General features: G+C 41.1%; 3 protein-coding genes across 3 annotated transcripts; 2 read left to right on the top strand and 1 right to left on the bottom strand.

Annotated features, from left to right (window-relative positions):
* The first annotated feature begins 6,503 nt into the window (after window positions 1-6,503).
* On the top strand, window positions 6,504-8,719 carry LOC139199272 (uncharacterized). Its single transcript, XM_070828320.1, has 3 exons — window positions 6,504-6,717; window positions 6,838-6,871; window positions 7,057-8,719. Exons 1-3 carry the CDS (start codon window positions 6,562-6,564, stop codon window positions 7,440-7,442), a joined length of 576 nt encoding a protein of 191 aa, XP_070684421.1. The 5' UTR covers window positions 6,504-6,561; the 3' UTR covers window positions 7,443-8,719.
* Window positions 8,720-10,892: 2,173 nt separating this feature from the next.
* Window positions 10,893-14,218, bottom strand: LOC139199006 (tumor necrosis factor ligand superfamily member 14-like). The gene is made up of 8 exons (XM_070828009.1): window positions 14,050-14,218; window positions 13,845-13,944; window positions 13,217-13,486; window positions 12,386-12,454; window positions 12,221-12,254; window positions 11,884-11,952; window positions 11,522-11,759; window positions 10,893-11,349 (listed from the first exon to the last, which is right to left on the bottom strand). The coding sequence occupies exons 3-8, from the start codon at window positions 13,412-13,414 to the stop codon at window positions 11,160-11,162; spliced, it is 798 nt and encodes a 265-aa protein (XP_070684110.1). The 5' UTR covers window positions 13,415-13,486; window positions 13,845-13,944; window positions 14,050-14,218; the 3' UTR covers window positions 10,893-11,159.
* A 3,086-nt stretch (window positions 14,219-17,304) lies between these two features.
* tmed1b (transmembrane p24 trafficking protein 1b) lies at window positions 17,305-21,583 on the top strand. The gene is made up of 5 exons (XM_070827641.1): window positions 17,305-17,562; window positions 19,073-19,170; window positions 19,279-19,468; window positions 20,181-20,348; window positions 20,487-21,583. The coding sequence occupies exons 1-5, from the start codon at window positions 17,311-17,313 to the stop codon at window positions 20,535-20,537; spliced, it is 759 nt and encodes a 252-aa protein (XP_070683742.1). The 5' UTR covers window positions 17,305-17,310; the 3' UTR covers window positions 20,538-21,583.
* The last annotated feature ends 864 nt before the right edge of the window (window positions 21,584-22,447 follow it).

The raw sequence follows: 22,447 nt of genomic DNA on the forward strand, positions 1-22,447 counted from the left end.
TGTAGTCTGGGGAAAACAGATTTCATTGAGACATTACAGATTTTTCTATTTTTGTTATATCATAGCTTTGTGATTATGTCGTCACTTCTTAGAATTTTTGTGGTGAATCATTAAACTGTTCCTGGCACTACCAGATCAAGATAAAGATAAGATATTTTAAAAGACTAAAGAAAAGGCTGAAAACAAGCCAAATGTAAAGATCAAAAAGTAATTGTAATGACTCGATAGATCAAACAATAAAAAATCCAATAAACCCACAAAAACAAAATAGTCACAGATACATGGCTACAAAAAACATTAGCAGAAATAATCAAAGGTTCCAAAACAGCAATATGTCAGTTTTAGTTTAATTCGACTTTTGGTGTGTCTGATGTTGGTGGGGAGCACATTCAAAGCAGAGCGAGGTCTGCAAACAACAGTGTTATCTTTACTGCTTTCATCACAGTAAAAGATAATGTCATGTCACATCTACAACTTTCTTTATTTAGCCAAGTAGTGTGGTAAGCCAAGATGAGTGTGAGGACAAGCTTTGTAATTGAACTCTGTAACAGGACTGGGGAAGTCTGTGTTGGCGGTGGTTTGTGTGAGGAACTGCAGCTGCAGCAGAGCATTCTGGGCTAATGGGTTCTCTGCTGTAGGGGGCAGCAAAAGCACTGAAAGGGAGCTTTATTTTGTGTCCTCTGCTGATGATGAGCAATTTCGCTTTTGTATATTGTGTGAAATAGAAAGGGAACCTGAGAGAGAGAGAGAGAGAGAGCGAGAGAGAGAGAGAGAGAGAGAGAGAGAGGGAGAGTACTTTCTTGACTTTTGTGACTTCCCTGTGAGAAAGCCCAGTACATCACGTTGGTGTTTTTTCTTGTCAAAAAAGCTTGTACGTAATCTTGACCACAGAAAATCCAACTATAGGTATGAAAACTGAGTGTGTTTGCATGAGACTGAGTCAGTGTATGTGGCTAAATACTTATACTAAAAATCAATCGACATAGATAGCCGACAAACTAATTACGAAACTTCTGTTCAATGTCTCCGGTATTTCATAATTTTCAGTAAGTAATGTCTAGAACCATTTGGCTTGGGCCCTTACTCCGCATGAGTAACTGTGAGTAATGGTCCATGCCACTTCCAGTCATTAAAGGAGGACGACGGGGGCCTCGGAGAGCTCTTGATTTACCAGCAGTCCAATACATGTGTGAGTTATCCAATCCAACACTTATAATAATGTGTTTATAACAAACAATATTAAGGTGTCTATGACGTTCTGCTGCAAGACTAAGCTTTCTTAAACAAATATGGAAACTTTTGAGGAATTCATGTGTGTGCTTATGTGTGAGGTTGATGATGGCGTTCTCATGCTTGCACAAGTGCGGTTAGTTTCATTAGGGAACAGAAGACATGGGTTTTTGCGCAGCAGGAGCACATGACCTTCTATAAACTGCATGTCACACTTGTAATGCTACAGTAAATTTCTCATTTTCTCTGTTTCACGCTAACTTCCCAATCTAAGTCTATCACTCCCCCACACGAACAGTCCCCATATTTTTCCCATCACACCCACTGCACTTTCTCAGCTGTTATTCCTCACGATATTTAACAGATGCACTTTTCTCTCTCTTGTTGCAATTTGCACAGCGTAAGGTTAGATTAGGGAACATTAAGGGACATAATAATATGAAAATAATAATAATGCAATATCACAAACAATGTCTCAGTGGGTTTTACAGACCTGCAATAGGAAGGCTTCCTGACCCCTCTCTTAGAAGATGAAAAATCTCCCTAAAGACATGAAGGGGAACAGAGATAAAAGTGGAATGAAACAGAAATTAAGCTAAAATGAAAAGAAAGCTGTGACAAAATGTGCTTGACATGGTACTTTTCAGCATTTCTCAGTGTGATTTGCTTTCAGCCAAACAACCATGAGAATAAAGCTAAGACAGAAAAAGAAAAATAGAAACAAAAAATATACTCATGAAACATATACTTTAATGTCAAAATCAGTGGGCTCCATTGCTTAATGTTTTGATCTTTTTTTTCTTTATACTTTATGCACATTCGTGTCCTTCTCATTATGATCCAGTACAAATGATGCACTGTCGTCTTTACTTTTCGGACAACTACACTGTTGCCCATAAAGTTGGAATAAAATGTTTTTTACCTCTTCTCATGAAATGATTGTGACAATGTGATTTATTCTTGATGAATAAAGTGTATATCTTCTCAACTTTATTGATCAAACTCTTCCAAACACATCACAGTGAATCTTAAACCACAAGTAACCTTTGCAAACTGTGTATTCAGGCTTTAACAAAATTGGGGGTATTGAACAGTTATTCCAACTTTATGGGCAATAGTGTATATATTTATTCTTTGTTGATAGTTGTACCTCAGTACTGTCATTCCTTTTTTTACGGAGATTAAAACAATACAATTACAGTATCATTTACTTTGAGGGTGCAAGGGTGAGAATGGATATACTTGAGAATAAAAGTGTTAAAAGCTGAGTGTTTTTCATGAGAACAAACTTTTTTATTTAAAGACAAAATGATACAATATATAAGACCTTGTATCATTTAGACGGGCATTATTTTCCCAGTGCCATTCAGAGCCAAATTAAAACACAACGGAATATCTGATTTACTTGGAGGGGGCTTGATTAAACCAGAGACATGAATGTTGCAATTACTGCATGTTGTTCAATCATTTCCCACTTTAGCACTGCACTACAACAGCACTGATTCCTGAAAGCTAAACATACTGTGTATGTAATAGGGTTCACAACAACGACAAAGAGTGGGAAATACTCTAGGGCACTAAACAGTCTACACACAGTATTGCATCCACATTTAGAAGTCATTTATGTGCACAGAATAGGGACTCGTCACTCAGCTGCAGGGCGATCCCCCTCCAACTTTCAGCTGTGTGGGTGGTTCAGAGGTAGAGTTGGCCAATCCCCAGCTCGTGTGCACGTCAAAGTGTCCTTTGGCAAGATACTGGAACCCAAATTGGACAGAATGATTAGTTAGTTAGTTAGTTTCTGTCTGCTTTTATGTTGTTGTATTTGCAATGTTGTTTTACCTGCTTTTATGTTGTTTTATCTATTTTTAAAATTGTAGCACTTTGAGATCTGTACTGTCAGATATAAAGTGCATTATAAATAAAATGCATTATTATTATTACTATTTCCTCCTGATGCAGGGTTAGAAACCTCCAATCAGTGTCTATATGCTGTACTCTTTTGTGATTTTCCAGGGAGAAGCTATAGACTGTTTTGTATATATGCGGATGATGTTAGTTTCAGCTTTGACATGTTGAGTTTTCTCTGCAGCAAAGTTTACTGATAGGCTCAACTTACGTATGACCCCTGGCCAGTAATGGTCACTTCCCGTCTTATGTCTATCTTAATATAACCATGCTCTTCCCTTTCAGTCACATCCTCAAACATTCCCTTAACATTTCTCAATTTGAACACTGTGCAGTTGTGATCCTGTTTTGATTAGCATAGAGCATCTGACTGTGATTACCATAAATCTCTGTGTAAACTGCCCTGTAGGAGGGTGGGGGTGTCAGGATACCTACCTGATGCAGCCCTCACCAGTAATTACACCATTAATACTGTAATGATGGGGATCAATTCATGACTTATTGTATCTTACAGCATGTCAGCAGATAAAATCATTATAATGTTCTTAGTTAGCGTGTTAGCATTAATTAGCACAACAAACAAATAGCTATAGCTGATGGGACATCAGTTTAACAGGTATCTGATTATAAACAAAGAATCTGAGAAATTAAAATCTGACATTGGAGCTACTTGAAATGTAAGGAGATCACCGAGGCTATTACTTCACTTGAGAGGGATGTGAATGTCCGTACTACATTTCTTGGCAATCCTTTCAATAGAATTAAAGCCACAGATATCAACCTCACAGTCAGAGCTGGATCACATGTCTTTTGGGTCTAGGAGGGGGCCTAATGGGTAGCTCTCGTTTAAGCACCCAGGGGCCTAGCATTAAACTTACCTCAAGTATCTCAGAAAATGTTTTTGTGTAAAATGAACCACAGAAACACAGGAGGCACTAAACTCACTTGTCAGTGACATTGACTTATACTGGGATGGGTTACTTTTACACTTGCTCCTTCTGTCTTTCTTGGTATTGTCATTGATAATTCTTCACCACTTTTCCCTTCTTGCGAAATTTCAAGGTGTGTCTCTTGAGGGCATTAATCTGCATCTAAAACATGCTCCACTCCTTTGTGGAGGTTTCCATAATATCTTGGAAGCTGGCACAGGGATTCTAGTTCATCCACACCAAACTGAGAGAACCATTTCTTTATGGACCTCACTGCACATGGACAGTATCGAGTTCAAAGGGCCTTACTCAGATTGGAGCCCAATTATTGCCTGGAATGGCACTGTATATGCTGTAGTATTAAGTATTCCTTTGACTGGTGCTGAGGGACCTAAAAAAGCCATAACAAACAGCACCAGAACAAAAAAATATAATTATTATTATTATTTTTTAATGTCCCAAAGCAACTTTCAAGACTGTACAAACCTTTACAGAGTGATGGATAGAGGGGTTTTCTTGTTTACAGACATTACTGGGTGCGTGTCTTAAACAGTCAGTGGTGTTTTCGCTGAGTTTTTACTGCTTATAAAGCAGCGTTTTAGTGTTAATCACTGGAGCAATGTAAAAAGCATGGGTTTCACAGCTGTTTACAATGTAAAAAGCAGCATTTGAAATGACATGCACACACTTTTCTTTACTTTTTGGCAAATGGAGTATGAAAAGTGACAATATTTGGCCCTCTCCGCTTGCCTTATTGCTCCACCTGCTTTAAACGACTTCATTAAACAGAGGGCTGATGGTGGCACTGGCACCAAGGCAATCACTAGAGGTGACTGTGAGGTGCCACATAGGCGCACCACATTTGGACAAACTAAACCAGCAGTATACTGTGTCCTTTTGGTACTTGTGTATTTTTATCTTAATGTATCTGTTTTTGTCACCTGCCTGGGGACTATAGATGTAAATTATCATTCTTGATAACTTGCTAATGTTTACATCTTGTGTTTTTATACTGGTGCTCATTAACGTGCAATGTCCCTGTCAAATAAATAAATAGATATAATACATACTGTTTCCATCCCCTCTTATCTCTGTCCATACTAATATTAACCTGTCCATATTCAACATCTGGAAACCTGTACAGTCACTGTCCTATGACAGTACTGCTCCCTGTGCTCATGATGAGCATTCATACAAATTGTAAACATGAAAACACAATCTGCTTGCTGCAGAGACTACAAGGAAATCACTGGAGAAATTCCTTCTGATTGAAATAGTGTGAAAAAGCATCTTGACATTTGTTTGGAAACTCGCTATCTCTTCCTCCTCCGTTCAGTCTCAGCATTCTTCCTTTTCTGCCCCCCCCCCCCCCACTCTCTCAAACACATGATGTGGGGAACTCCCTCCGTGTATCCAGTATCTGGTCGGATATTTATAGTGCAGTAAGATGTCGATCTGTCTGTCTGGCAAGGATCCGAGCAATGCCGATGAAAGTATATATGTTTTTAATTTCTTGGGATACCAGTCTCATCAGCTCATGTTCAAACCCATCTCTCCAACTCCCCCACACACAGACACACACACACACACACACACACACACACACAACCGCACACACTAGGGAATTCCCGTCTTTGCACATAGCCAGACTCTGATTTGACAGTCAGGTAGCACGTGTTTGTACCAGAATTGCGCCAGGTATATAAACCTGTGCAAGTGACGCTGTGAGCTTTTTATAGCTCGATGATGAAACACAGGCCTAACAAATACCACACCCTATGTCATCATATTTCGCGTACATGAGCGCGCGCACACACGCCTGTTTGCTACTGAAAACGTTTCCAATCAAGCCCAAATTCACAAGCATGTTTTCATTATCTCCATTGTGCCACTTTCTGCCAGCCCTGTGAGGTTCAGAGTAGAGAGGGAAGCCTCTGTTTGAGTTTTAGTGTCGGAATGTATTCAAGAGTCAGACTGGAGCAGCGTCTTTTCTCTCCCTTTCGTTTTCCACCGCACACGCTGCCCTGTAGGGCGCCTTTGCGCAACAGCAGAGAGAGCTGCGGAAAGTCTGTGCGTCTGGTTTTCGCACCTCTTGCACACGCGGCGAAGGAGGGGGGCGTGTGTGAGGAGGCGAGAGGGAAATCCATGACTTCCGCGTTTTTCCTCCTAGTCTGAAACTGAGCGCACAGAACTGTAGGGTATAAATAGCCATCATGGTGCGGACAGCCGAGACATTCACCTAAAGACGCCAAGAGGACTAACTCTGTGTAAGTGAGGCACCCAACACCTGGAGCTGTACAACTTCCAAGGGCTTGCATTTGCACCTCAAGCCCCTTTCATCCGCTGAACTTAAAAACTGGACGGCGTGGACACCCTCTCCGAAGCTCGGGCATCCTACAGCCGATTGATGGGACACCAAAACAAAGACATGGACGTTGAGTCTCTCCAGAAAAGCGGCCGCCGGCGTGGGAGCTGCCTGGACGTTTTTCTCGTCATGTCCATCGCTTTTCTGTTTGTGTCTGTCACGGCTGTGGCAGCCAGCGGGTTCATAGCTGTGATGCAGCTGTGGTCCAAACTGGAGCACTCTCCTCCGTCCTTTGCGCCTCAGACATCAGAGAACACAGGAGACTCAGCTCCCCCCGTGTACAAGGTAAACTGATGACTTTTTTTTTTGTTATTTAGGAAAAAAAAAATCACTTTTATCTTTTCAAGTTGACCCCATGTCCTCTGCACATTTTAACCCACTTCATCTATTCTGTTTTGTCAACAGATGGGGAACTTTGCCTATCTGGAAGCCACCTCAAGTAAGTCTACTTTAATTTCCTAAACGTATAAAGATATAAATATCCTTCATTTGCATCGCTTAAATGACGTCAGAAAAGCTTCGTGCAGATTTTTATTTGAACCAAATCACTTCAGGTCAAAGACACCACAGAGGAGTGGAACTGTTGTTGCATTTGAGTTTTAATGTCTTTTTCTCCTCCTATAGGCGAGTTGAAGAACTACACCATGCACTGGGCTCCAGTCACCCATGGTGCTGGGAATTCTGTTGGAAGCAACTTCTTGTTTAACGCAGACCAGAATTTGCTGAAGCCCAAAACGGTGGGGACTTACTTCATATACGTTGAACTCAACCTCACCTGCACCTTTGAATGCAGCGCGGGCCTCCTCAGCGTGCAAGTGGGCGACAAGCTCACTTGCGAAGTGAAGCTTCCGGCTGTGGCAAATTCAATGCCTGAGAGCAGGAAGTGCTGGACAGTGAGCCAGATAGACGGGCAGGGACTGCTCACTCAGATGACTGTACCAAAGACGGGACTGGAGAACTGGAAACTGGAGCTGAGCGGCTCCGGACTCGGGATGTTCCTCGTGGGATAATATGGACCCTGCAGTGCTACCACCGCCACCAAGTTGCAGATCTGCCCGTCACCCGTGGGTGGTCGCTTAAGAACAACATCAGTTTGTGTTTGTTTCAAGTAGGTGAAAATGGACAGGTACCATTTTCAAAGCTATGACAAGGTGTCCTGCAAACTGAAGGTGTAAGACGAAGCCTTTAAGGTGGAATTTGAGGAGAAGTTGCATTTGTGATAATGCAAACAGCATATGGAAAAGACTAGACACTCACCTCATTCTGTATAAATATGTATATATGTTGCTCTATATCTGATATATTTATTTGGTGATATGAAACTATTTATATATCTATATTTATAATGTGTTGCTATTTTTTATAGACTTTTATTTTTATGTAGATATCACTACATTAGTGTTGACGTGCAATATACTGCAAGTTTAATCAGCCTACATTGGGTGAAATGTGACTCTATAGCTCTGTTTTCATTTTATAAATGGCTGGGGGCATAAAGTTGAGCTTTATAAAAACATGTGATTATAATTCTGCTCCAAATCCTCAACAAGCTCCGCAGGGACCTCATTTAGATTTACTGTAGTTAAGTGGATTTATTTAATCTCTTCAGGCAAATGAAGACTAAGAGTAATGAGGAACACCCTGTACTTAAAATAACTTTTACAGAAACAAGCTCCCATAAAAATTCTCCCTCTGTAATCAAAGCATGACCAGAATTACTAAAACATTTTTAATATGTGGATTCATGATTAGTTAAAGTGTTTTGTTTTTGAAAAAATGTAAGTCCTATGGACAAACTACACATTGTTGAATGTATTTGCTCATAATCCATATTAAACATGGATATGGTGAACACTGAGATCATTCTGGTGTGTAAAGTAGAAAGTGACGAGTGTGAAAGTGACTGCAGCAAAGTTTCAAATGGAATATGTGAAAAGTTTATAGGTAAAGGAAAGTTCCCTTCCGCAGCCCATACCGGGAACTGGATGTACGTCACTTCCTGTTTTATTTACCATACAGTGTGGTTTAGAAAAAAAAACACTCTACATGGGCCAGCAAACAAACACAATTACACCTCAGTTGTTGTGTCAACCCAAGCTGCGGATGTGAAGCTAAAAACAAATATTAGCTGTTATTGTGAGAAATTACTTTCGGCTTTCGCTTGTCAGCGCGCACACGCAGCTGAAGCCGTGCTCACATATCTGAGTCTGAAAGGAAATGCTGAATGTAATTTGGTTTAATTAGATCATTACTTTGAAGGGAGGCGTCGCAATTTATGCTTGTGACAAAACTGGGTCTGCTCTCCCAAATCAGTGCGTTAATATTCACCAGCCATTGTGTGTATCTTTTTTTCTGGTGCCTATGTATGTATGTATGTATGCATGTATGTATGTATGTATGTGTGTATGTGTGTGTGTGTATGTGTGTGTGTATGTTGTGTGCTTCTGCTCTTTCCTCTCAATTTATGTTTTTTATGGCCACACTCTCTTCCAAACTATTCCCCAAATGAGAAACGGTCTAATATGTGTTTAGATCCTTCACTTGAAGTCATCAAGTGATTATATGAATTGGATTGCTTGTACTGATGAACCTAAAGAGAATTATCACCTGAATCTGCAGCTCCCTTTTGCTTTACGGAGCTATATAGTGGGTTTCAGCTCATTGTTTGGCTGTGCGGCCCAAAATGTTACAATTTTGTTGTTTGATTCACTGCTCTGATTGCGTCATTTTCAGCCACAGTCTGCATCTGTTTTCAGCAAAAAAGTGTTGAAAACCCACCGTTCAGTACCTGCTCAGCACCAAACAGCAGACATGCACAGTTAGCAACTATCTGGTGAACACAGTGGAGCATTTAGCAGCTTAAGAATCAGATATTTCCCTCAGGAGCTGGTGGAGACCAAAAAGGAGCTAAAAGAGAGTGAATATTGGACTTTCACTCATCAGGTGGATAGCATCACGACTGCAAATATATTTTGTTGCTCTATAACTCCTTGATTGGAAAATGAGCAACTGCTGCAGGTCTACTCAGCGTTCCCAGAATCAGAACCGAGCAAGGTGAAGCAGCTTTTAGTTTCTATGCTCGCCACCTATGGAACAAACCTCTTGAACACCTAAGGTCTGCTAACACTGTCAGTGCATTTAAATCAGGCCTTAAAACATCACTGTTTGCTGTGGCTTTCCAATAATAGAGCTACATAACTTTAACTTTTAATTTGTAACTATTCATACACATGCTTTTATTGTCTTGTAATGCATCTTCTCTTAAGCTTTAACTGTAACTGTTCTTGTTTATTATGTTTGATGTCCCTGTAAAGCACTTTCACTTGCCTTGTGTCTGAAGGGTGCTACGTATATAAATAAATTTTTGCCTTGCCTTGCCTTGTTCTTAACTTAAAAGGCGATGAAATGTCTGTGTTGTGTTCACAGCTTTTTGCAGCTGCTTCCTGGTGATCAAAAGAAGTGCAGTTTTTGACCCCCGTTAGTGTGATCGAGCTGGATTTTTTTCTTTTTTTTAAGTTGGTACCTGTCTTGTACAAGGATGCACAAGCACACGCATGCAGGTGACCCATGTGCTTGGTAGGACTTTGAATTTTATCACCCGCATGTACGACATGTGTGTCATTGTGTACATGTGTGACAAACAAAAACAGGGCCCACTCACACAAAACACCTCAAAACAGACTAGAGGTCTGAGGTCCAGGGAACCTTTAAGTGTCACAAGTGACAAGATGGAAACAACCAAATGAAGCATGAGTACCTGAAAACTGTCTTCCACCCAAGTAAAGCACAATATTAGGCGTTTTTATGTGTTAAGCTGCCATGCTCAAGCTGCAAGAGTACTATCTAGTTGTGTGTTTGTCTCATTCAGACGTACAGATGTTTATCTAAGTCTGAGAGCAGGAAATAACCCAAATATGTCTGAGGTCAGCCTTTCCTGTCACTTTCTGTCTTAGTGGTGATTTGGTTACCTGTCTGTCTACATGGTGTCCAAATTCCCTCTGTGGTTGCCAAAATCTCCTTTACTTGACATCTCGGTACTTAAATATGTCTTTTTATTTCCATCTGACACTGCTGTAATGTCTGTGAAACTTTCCCCTGTACAATGTGAGAAGAGCTGAGTCAGCAGTACTCTTCCCCTTCATCCTCTCCTCAGTGCATCCTTACTCAACCACATCCTGCTCTTCCGAAACAATCAGCACACACAAACACACATACGCTGCCTTGCAGGTGTTTGTGTGTGTGTGTTGCGAATTTATAGATTTGCATCTGTGTTCTGTGGTTTATCTCAGTGTGCTTAAGGCATTCAAGCTGGTTCCAGACAGGTTTACACCACTTGCGTTTGCACGGTTTATTATGTGAACAGACTGCACCGCTGTTTAAAAGAAACTTATTGATCTTGTTATCTGAGATATGATCTTATCAGGAACTGATGCCACCTCACATTTTTGTTGGATAAGAAACAATATTTTATTCACACAACATCACATGAAACGATTGATCAAGTAGGATTATGTAATCTGAATATCAGATACTTGTGACACTTTATGATCTCAACCATTTGTTGCCTTGTCATAAGTGATTCAAACACATTTATTGAGTACAGTATAATTTAGATTGTATATTTTGTATATATTATATAGTATATATAATTCACCACAAAATATGGTGTAAATGAACACACAGAGACATAGAATCTAATCACAATGAGGGGCAGAGGTATTTCTATACTAAGGAAATATCATGAAGGCTCCCATGAAGTTGTCAGCAGTTCCTGTACGCATCGTCTGTATATCCTCCAATGTGACAAAAATTTCATCTCCGCTCAGCAGGTGGAAGATCCCACCCAGGAAACTGTTCCATATATCCTCGACACCGGAAGCCTTTGTACTTGAAGGTTTCCATGGCTTGCATTGGAAACTAGAGGAAACGCACCACAAAGTGAAGCAAATAGAGCACAACATAATGAAGACACTGATTTCAACTTGTCTTTAAATACACTGAAGCGAAGCTACAAACAGGTCGCCCACATGTAAGCACATGTGCAACGGAAGAAGAGGGAAGTGCATTAGGGTGCGGTACACTGACTAACCTCTTTGATCTCATAAGCTGTATGGGTTCATCATAGGCTTTGGTGTCTTTCATGACCTTGTGCTGGATAAGGACACACTCCATTGCAGCATTAACAGTCACTTTGGAGTAGAGGTAGTAGTAACCTTCCTTCTCAACCAACAACCGGCCGTTGTTGTAGTCCATGTTTTGTATGACGGTTTCGCCTCCTTTATGTACCCACTGCACCACGTTGTTTTCCCCTGCAGGATGGCTGGAGCCTGAGAAAGAGACAAGAGAGAAGAGAGAAAGGAGTTGTTGAGAGTAAAGAAAGTGAAGATCAGTTCAGATTCATCCTGAGGGTCATGTATAATGTTTTATTTTGAGTGTTGAATGGGCTCTAACCTAGCAGTTGAGCGAAGGGCCTCTGTTGGACCTGCTTCGGAAGTGGTTGCACTGGAATCTCATTGGATCCTGTTCATGAAAGTTGGGTCAGATCACTCAGTCAATAAGAGAAACCAACCCGTCAATGTATAAAAACTCACATTTGCATTCACATGAGAGGTGACATTTTGGTACTGTAATCTTAGTTACATATTTGATCTTATGTAGTTAAATCAACTTTGTTGACAGTTGGTAAAGATGCAAGATTCATTTACACATTCTGCATTTTTCCCCCAGAGAGCTATGTGGCTACAACATGCAGCATAATAAGTTCTGATAACAGAGAGTAACTCAATACCTCTATGTCCCACTTGGGTCATTATGTTGCCCCCCTGAAACAGGAAAAAGAGATAAATCTCAAAATTCAAACACGTCAGTCAGCGCAACATTGTAAGCAGTGACATGCGTACCGTACACACACACACACACACACACACACACACACACACACACACACATTTACCTGCTGGGCAGATGCTTTGGGACTGGACAGGTTCTGGAAATTAGGTGGAGACTCATAGAGGGCCAACGCCTGCAGGGATAGGATGAAAAAAGGAATAAAGAATGAGCACATAGGTGAGGAGGGAAATCTGAGTGGGTTTGCAAATGTCAGAAGTTGAAGTGTGTGCAAGAACAAAAAGTGGAAACCAGTAGAAATGCACATGTAGACGAGTGGAAATTGAAAACATCCACTCATCCAGTACACATCCAGCAAATTGCAATTTTTAAGTAATAAACTCATACACACAAAGGAATGCAGATTGTGATTACACAAAAGATGAGAAAATAAACAAGGCCCTGAATTTTAAAAAGTCAAAAAGTTAAAGTACATTTTTGCTTTTTAATCGAAATCATTAATCAGTTTCACTTGATCAATGTTTTCTGTGTTTGTGTTATTTCATTTGCTTATACAATGTTGTAACAAAGCCAGTGAATAACTGGTAATTATTACATAACATGCGGAGTAGACAACATAACAGAGGCGGGTGTGTAACATCATTATGAAACTGTTTTAGAAAAGTGAAGTTCTGTTGTGCTATGCACTTGAGAATGAAAAGAAAGGGAAGTAGAACTAGAAAATGAGCCAATTTGGCGCATTTGTCATTACGGACCTGTAACTTCAATGGCAATTGCAGACCCACGTACAAACAACCTATGTTTAGCTGTCCACTGGTTTTTCGTGTCTCATTGTGACGTACAGCAAAATAGGGAAATTCTCAAGAAAAGGAATTTCCACGTGCTCCAAGCACTGAGGCCTCTCGCTGAAACCGAGACTGATCACATACAGGCTCACCTCCAGTTTTTTGTACAGATTGTAGATCAAACATCCCTGGACGAGAAGTCCGAACAAGGTGAGTCCCACCAGCAGGAGAAAAAACTTTTGGCCTGCTCTCGTCCACCTTGATTTCCTTTCACTGGGCACAGGCACGTAATTTGCTTGGCTGTCCACCACAAACACCTGTGGGCATGCACCCACGCCGCTCTCTGCCATCCCACCAGATCACACTCCACCTGGGGCGTTAGGGCTAAAGGTCGAAGGGCCTGAAGTGACAACGAGGGGAGACTGAAAGAGACAGGGTAGGGGTTAGGTAAAGCAAAGACAGAGGGAACAGAAAAGCAGAGAGACAAGAGACGAAGGACAGGAAGGCAGAGAAGACAAGAGAAAACGAAAAGAAATAAAACACAGGAAGATAGAAGCAGACGTAGACATGAGAGACGTAGACACGGCCTCAGGAGTTCTGTCTTCCCTCCTGACAGAAAGTGCATGCGATGCAACCAACTTCTGAGAAACAAAGTGATTTCTACATACCCCGTGTACCGCAAGCACACAAGGAAAAGACAGTATTGACAGGTCCAGTGGACCACATGATAAATGTCACTCTCTTGCATTTTGTTCAAGGAAGTTTGGAAAGAGAAATTACCTTGGATTTAAATGTGCACCCGATGTTCAGCAACAGCTCAGTCAACCATCCAGCAGCACAGGGCAATTTCTACACACTCCTCTGGAGCTCCTTTGGGACACTAAACGGCAAAACAGCTCTTCAAGCAATACTCTAAAAACTAAAACAACATTAAAGGCATTCTCTGAGACCTCACTGTGTGTTACAGCTCCTCAAGATGTCTCACCTGAGAAAGAAGAAGAGGAACGATGAAAATCTCCGGTCTGAACCGAGTACAGATTTCTGTCCTCTGTCACCTCTTGCGTTTGCTCGCCTGCTGCTAGCTGTCACTAATATTGCTTTTCAAGCAAGCTCATGCAAGGAGGAAATGAAGATGACATGTGTAAGAGGCTAAGAGAGAGAGAGAATAAGTAGTGTGCATGTGAGTGTGTGAGTGTGTGTGTGTGAGCGGGACACTCCCTACGACTACTGAATATAGTTATCGTCCCTCAGCTGACACTTCCTTTTCTCTCTCTGCAATTTCTCATCCTGTGTGTCTCATGCTCTGTTGAACACTTTTGGTTTGTCTGCAGCTATTTTTTTTTTCAGTTTCTGAGAAACTAAATCGCTGATGGAAATTTTTTCAATCAATGTGTGTGAGTGAATGCAGCACTAAACACAGGGTTTGTAACATTTGTAACAACAACTTTTGGCGGAGGGGGAGTCTAGTCTTTCTATACTCGCACCTATATTTTGACTACTACCACAGCCGTGCACTATCACCCACAGTCTAATTCATCTGAATCAACGACGTATCCTCTCCACATCCTGTCCTCAGGCCGCTAACCCTCATAGATTTGCCCATCCAGACATCTCAGGTGACGCTTTGAGCAGCATGTTGCTTTTATTCCAATGTCAGGAACTCATCATTTGATTTCAGCTAAACAACCTGCAGTGACAGATGATGACTCATGCAGAGAATCGGAGACAGTAAAGCAAAGTGCTGCTCAAGTGTGGCAACACCATTTGTTTTTAAAAAATGTTTACGGTCACTGCTCAGTTCAAGAGTTGCTTCACTTGCCCTCTTCCTTTTTTTTCATAATAGTTTCTATTTTGGGTGATTAATCAATGTGCTTTTGCCTGCTTTGCTTCGCTTGAAACGTCCCACCAATGTGGACAGTAAAGCAGAAGTACAGAAGGCCAATCAGTGTTAGTTATAGATTTTGTTCTTTTTGTTTGGTTCTTCCTCTAATTCTTTTTCTACACATGCCTCTGAATCAAACATTTCATTTTCTCTTCATCAAACATATCTTATTCCTAAGTGCTGTGGGTGAATACACACGTTTTCTTCATTTTCTCTGGTATTTGAATACTGTGCCAAGCTTAATGAAGATCCAATAAAGCATTTGAGTTACCTAAATGTAATGATTCATGTTATGTTCAGTGTGAAACTCTGAACAATCTGATTTTTGTCTTTGTTGTAGGAGGGGGCAGTTTGTCATGACAGACTCCATATGTTGAAACTACACTGCATACGCTTTGACTTGCTGTCTACACACACACACACATACACACACACACACACACACTCATGTGTGCAGTGGAGATAAAGACTCAGGGAGGACAGGCGGAAGTCGACCAGTGTGGGCCAGTGTGGTTGTTGCTTGTTAAATGCATTTATTGAGAGAGAGAAAGAAGAGATGGATCCGGACATGTGTGCACCCCCACAAGTGTTTTTGTGTAACTGATTTGATAAATAATGCGGTAATTTGTTTAGCTGGATCCCTCTTTTGCTGGCTCTTTTTCAGTTTTTCATCTCCTCACATTCCAGCACATATCCAATAAGCACATATTGAATAATGATATATTTCCTATTTTTGCCGAACAATATTTCCCTCGTTGCCCTCGATTCAAATTTCACACAAACCCCGTTTTCCCCCCCACAGAGGATTTATTTAGACAGTAGGCGTCTAATGTTAGTACAAAAGGAACACAGATTAGAGCAGAGAATCAGTCATTTCTTTGGTTACTTGTGTTGCTTTTTCCTGGTCTGAGTCAGCAGTGATGAGGCTGCTTGAGGAGCTACATGGGGAGGAGGACTTGCACCTCAAAGAGCAGCACAGGAGTAACTAATGATTATTGATAAAGCCACTCAGTTTAAGCATCCCTAAGCCACTAAAGTGAACCAGCATGCACGATAACAGGGCCTAGCTGGTTCTGGATCACCTTAATGAAACGAAGCAATTATTAGAGTCACACCTATTATCCAATGTCCTATTTTTATAATTCAATTTAATTATGACACATATTGCTTCCTCTTCAGCCACTGACACACAGCTGTATGGTCTCTGCCTCACTCCACTTCAGTAGGTACTTAGTTAGTCACACAACTCAGCTTCTAGTCAAGCCAAGTCAAGTTTCTTTATTGTCATTATGCAGGCATAACGAAATTTTGCAGACTCTCGGCAAGGCACATACATAAATAAAGCAGAATAAAAAATATTTACAGACAAACAAAATGTATGTACAGAGGAATATAACTGCCTGTTTCCAGGGTCACGAAAGAACTGCCAAGCTTTAGCCAGGAGGTCAACACTGAGGTCATGGGATGTTCAGATTACCAATACCAACACCCTGCAGACCCCGAAGTGTCTGGAAGTTTTCCTCTTGAGTTGAATCTCAATTCATTCAATTCATTCATATGACTATGACTAATAATTCACATGTACATATTTGCGGTAAATGCTCTATGGAACTTTAATGTAAAATGTTACTTCATGTCACTCATTTTTAAAATAAAAAAGCCACAGCAAATAATTGACATCCTGGCGTCATCAGTGGTAGCTATTCTCTCCTATCTCCTAATCTATTACATTAATTCGAAATCATAATAGCCCATTATTAGTATCTAATAGTATACTTGCTGTAGTATTATGGGAAACCAGCCAATTATTGTAGCGGTGACGATGATTATAAAACATACATTTTGATTTTGATTTCTTAAAGTTTTTTTTTCATTGTTGTTGTTGTTGTACTATTATCAATATTGTTATTACTGATAAAATATTATTCCATTTCTGTATTTGGTTGACCTTGGAAACAGCAAATGACAAAGATATTTCTTTCTAGAAACACATTTAACACGTTTAATTGTTCCTGAACAAACGACCTTTACCATAATCATAGAAGATAAACGATGCAACACCAGCAAGAGAGATAATTCACAACCCGACAGTATCAACGTAAATACTTCTACTTCTGTGTCTAAGGAAAGACGTGACTGATGAATCTCTGGGTAAAGGATCTACAAAGTGGTCGCTGCAGTCGCAGGCTGTGTATCTGGTCTCTCAGTAGGTGTTACGGTCAGGATGGTTCTGTGTGCAGACCTCAGCTCTGTCGTGATTGGAGGAGGATTGCTACTCTTCCTCCTCTGATTGGTCCGCAGCCTTGTCTCGTTCGCGGGCCCTCGTCCAATCACTACGGCGCAAAGTTCTGCTGCGGAAGAGGGATGCGAAGGAGATGGCTGAACTTAGATAGCCCTGTGATTGGGAATATCTTCACCATGGACCTTCTCCGGGGGAAAGAGGCAGCCAGAGGACGGCTGCTCGTCCTTGCGGTGGTGTTTGGGTGGTGTTTGGGGTCTGTGAGTTGTTTCGGACAAAACCTGGACAGCGAGTTCACGTTTCTGCTGCCAGCCGGAAGATCCGAGTGTTTCTTTCAGACAACAGTGAAGAATGGTACGATGGAGGTCGAGTATCAGGTAACTAACTGTGTGCTAGTGTGTGTGTGGCCATCAGACACAGTCCCTCGGTGTGTGACATGTACACGTGCTGTCCGTGAAAGACTTAAGACGGTACGATGTTGATGGCTAACAGTCACTCAGCATGAATGCTTAAGCTAGCTGACATGCTGGTGGTGTGTGTGCATCCTCTGTGTACATTTTCATAAGCCAGCATTAGACTGCAGCTGTAAGCTAATGACAGCTCATGATCCCCCATTAACATCATCATATTGTGAGAGTTGACCAATCGAAGAAGAAAGGACTGGGTAGCTCACCTTTTCCAGGAACGGAAGTATCAATAACGTCAAAGGAGACTTTATTTATCTACGATTGCAATAAAAGACACGTTTCTCTTGACGGATGACTTCAAGTGCCGCACTTAGATATCAGTGATTAGAATATACTGAACAGGATATTAGATACTACACCACACACCGCTCATAGTAAGAGAATAAATTAGTCATATGTAAATTATAGGTTGTACACGTGTACCTGCAAGTCATCCAGCAGGTTATTCCTGGTCCTGGTCCTGGTCCTGGTCCTGGTCCTGGTCCTGGTCCCGGTCCCGGTCCCGGTCCCGGTCCCAGATAGGACAAAACCCCACAACATGTCAGTTGTCTGACATTCATTCACAAACTAGTTGTAATTGTCCAAAGGCCAAGAGCAGAATCTCTTCAGAATCAGTTCACAGTGCTGTTTCACATGATGCCCACTCACTTTGACTGGTTTTGAACCACTGCCCCAAAGCCACAGTAGCAATGAGTACACAGTGAAGTCTCCAGGCTACTGCAAATAGCAATTACTTTGATTATCCATGAGTCTGCTGAGTACTTTCTCCATCCATTATTTAGTCTGTAAAATATCAGAAAATAATGAAAAATACCTGTCTCAGAGCTCAACGTGCAGAACCCAAAGACATTTAATTTACTATCACAGAGGTCTGAAAATATGAGCAAATATTCATGCTGGAGTCCCTGGAATTAATGGATTTTGGGCATTTTGCTTAAAAATGGGTGAAATAATGAATCAATTGTCAATCAATCCAAATTGTTCTTGATGAATTAATCAGCCAGCTCTACTACTGTCAAAACTGTGCACCACCATATAAATGTAATATGCAGAGCCATGATAAGCTTGCCTAGTCAGCAGTGTGTTTGTTTAGTGGGAGAGTCTCAGAGACGACAAGAGGCTCTCTCTGTAAAAGCACACATGAGCTCCCTTGAAAATGTTCAGCTTGGTGCGTCTCAGTGACGTAGTAGTTATTGCACACACCTTAAAACTGCAACATGCCCGGTACCATGCTGTCAAACCCCTGTCTCTGCCCAAATACAGTATTTCCTGTCTGTATCTCCACTGTCACCCATCATCTAATAAAAGCAAGTAAATGGTTGACTTATGCCATTTATTACTTGTGTATGTATGTGTGTGTGTGTGTGTGTGTGTGTGTGTGTGTGTGTGTGTGTGTGTGTGTGTGTGTGTGTGAATCCAGGTGATAGCGGGTGCCGGTATGGATGTGGACATGACCATCCTCTCTCCAGAAGGGATCCAGCTCATTCACGAGACTCGACGCTCTGAGGGAGTCCACGTGTAAATGCCGCCTCACACTGGCCTGAATCCTTGATCACATGTCATGTTGCTGACCCAGCGGTGTCGGACCTGTCTGTTTATCTTTGTCTGTGCTTCCTTTTACTCCAGGGTGGAGCCTACGGTGCAGGGAGATTATCAAATCTGCTTTGACAACAGCTTCAGTCGCTTCTCAGAGAAGATGGTGTTCTTTGAGATCATCATCGAGGGTCAAGGAGGGGATGTGGGCGGAGATGAGGAGTGGGCGGGATTAGAGGAGCCTGATGGGACCCTTCTGGAGTACAAGCTGGAGGACATTCGGGTGAGATGTTTGTTTTGGGGTTCACAATTAAAGTCCCAGTAGGAAATCTAGTTCACTAAGCAGCTGACCTCTTCATAAACCCGTGTTGTTGGCATCGATGTGCTCAAACATAGTTTACACAAGGCAAGAAGAGGGGAAATCGTTTTAACAGCTTTGTTCTGTTGGTGCTAAACAGGTCAGCTTTGACATATTTGATTTAACATGAGTAGAGTGAAGAAGTCTTAATCCTGTTTTTGTATTGTTTGTCAAAAAACGCAGCACCCGAATATTAGACACATTTATTTTGAGACATTTTCTTTTGTCTTCAGTGGGAACAAGGCTGAGAGCCACATACTGGCTAAGGAAGTGGGAAGAATTGAAAGACACATTCTTTGTTTGGGTTTTTACATGGTATCTGCTGATAATATGGAAAATATACAAAGACGACAGCCTTCACCTTTAAAGTGAAGGCTTTAAGGTTCACTAGCTAAACCAAACCACAGTGATGGTTTAATGTAGGCTGTAGGATGCTATTTTTGTTACTGACTAATCTGCAGATCATCCATTAACGGCCACTGCTACCACAATCACTGTTATTGTCACAGTGATTGTGGTAACAGTGGCTGTCATGTGTTGCAGGTCATTTTATTTCCTGTATTTAACTCCCACATCTTTCTCTTTACAGCAGTTGCTTTATTTAAAATGCCTAAAATCTTCCTCACTACTTCCTCAGGAGTCCATGGATTCCCTGCACAGACGCTTGGAGCGCAGCCGGCAGATGCAGACAGTGTTGCGGGCTTTCGAAGCGCGGGACCGAAACCTGCTGGAAGACAACCTGTGGAGGGTCTCATTCTGGTCCTGCGCCAGCGTGCTGGTGATGCTGTGTGTGGCCCTAACTCAGGTAAACAGAGCACTGACACAACACGGCACAAAAGGGGAATGAAACAGCCAAAGGTTGTCAGGAAGGAGAGAGGAATCATCAGCTCACATTTTAATCTGACACACGGTTTGATATCTGTGTTTATTTCTCCATTCCCAGGTCTACACTGTCCGTAAACTGTTTGACGATAAGAGGAGGGTCTGCACATAGAGGGATTATTTTGCAGCGATTTAAAAAAAACAAAAACAAAAAAAAAAAACAACAACAACAACCTGGCAAGCAGAACAATCCAGCACAAGATGTTCAGCTGGTTACCCATTCCGATGATGCGGCATTATTTTTAATTTTGTCTACAACAGCACTCAACATCAATTTTAGTGGCTTTTTTCACCTCTCACCATGTCAGTTTGTGAGCAATAATTAGATATTACAAGATCACGACGGGTAACTAGATGAGAAGAAGATTGAGGAAGTTGTGGTTGGTTATTTCATTTAATTTAGTGCCTTTAATGTCAGGAAATCCATTTTGAGGCACTGGTTACATAGACAGAACAATACATGTTGTTGTGTAACTGCTGTCCAACGTCTCTGAAACTGGTGAGAGTTTTTGGGACTTTTTCATGAAAGGTCGGTTAAATGGCGCAACCTTTTAAAAATAACAGATCCACAGATGTCCAGTTTCCTGGTTTACATGGGATAACAATGTGCAATAGTGTTGTTGGCGTTTGTTCTTCCTGACAGTTTAAGATCCTTCCACCATATTAATGATTTGTTCATCCGATCAGGTTTCCTTGGCTACAGCCTCGGTAATGGTTAGGTTTTTTTTTTTTTTTTTTTTTGGAGATGTTACTGATTTCTTTCTGTGAGCCGTTCAAGTCCACGACGTGTTCACATGTAGAATGTAGAATAAGAGAGATGTGATTGGCAATAATGTACACGTGACAAATATGTAGTAAGCCTACGTGTGTATGAGTCCACATGTGTTTCAGGATAACTCGGTGTGAACATACTGATTGTCAGATGTGTGTGTGTTAGTGTTTCTGGCCTCTGTTCTGTCTTCTAGCAGGTCAAACTTGCTTTTTCCCCCAGATGTACTGTATGTTTGTGCCAACAGAATGTGATTCTGCTCAGACAGCCACTGAGCATTTTTTTTTTTTTAAACTAAAAAGCAGACTTTCATGATATATTCTACAAAATAATTAAAAATCAGGTTTTCACTTTTCTCTTAATAATAAATGCATTTTTTTACACAGGAAGTTCTTGGTTTGATGGGGATGCTCTTTGTAGATTAAAACTGGTAACACATTGTGCTGACAAATGAATGATCCTTTGAAATGTGTTTCTTGATATTGAACTTCTATTAAAAACATGCTGCGATTAATTCCAGCAAAATTGAATTTGAATTTAATCAGAACAGACTCAACGCCACAATAAAGCAGAAACTCTACCGTAGAGGTCGGCTTATTGTGCATGTAAATCATGGGAAGCCTTAGTGCTGGTAACACAGTCACGTTTCATGATGAAACTTTATGATGCTTTAAGGAAACCATATTTATTTGGTCATTTCTGTATCTTTTAGGTTATCTTTACATAACCCTGCTTGCCAGTGTGCAGTAGTTTCTCCTGAGCGACTTCGAGGAAGCAGTCAGGAGTCTGAGGCCGACATGTACAGACACTTTATTTCTGCTGATGTAGCTCCCCCTAATGTCTGACCTTAAAAACTAAAAAAAACACATTTAGAAAAACAACTTTGACATTATCTGACATTAAGGTGAAGTTGGTTTAAAGGTTAAATACTAGATCGCAGTTGATCAGATACTTCAAGAATCAGCATGAACTGACTGCACTTGTTGCTAAGTGGTGATATCTTTAAAACCTCAAATTTGCTCGTCACCAAGCAGTTTAACATGACAAGTGTGGTTACCAGAGAGGAGCTTATGAGTTAAACGTTTATCATTCAAGGTGTGCGCATTTTGTGTGCTGTACACATTATACAATATAAGACAATATAAGAACAATGATGTAGCAGGAGTGTAAATGACTTTATTTTACAGTATACTGTATCTGTGGACCAAGTTTGTTTCAAGATACAGTTTCTTGATATTTTAATTTCGCAAACA

The sequence above is a fragment of the Pempheris klunzingeri genome, chromosome 3 (genome assembly GCF_042242105.1).
Source record: "Pempheris klunzingeri isolate RE-2024b chromosome 3, fPemKlu1.hap1, whole genome shotgun sequence".
NCBI classification, from domain to species: Eukaryota; Metazoa; Chordata; class Actinopteri; order Acropomatiformes; family Pempheridae; genus Pempheris; species Pempheris klunzingeri.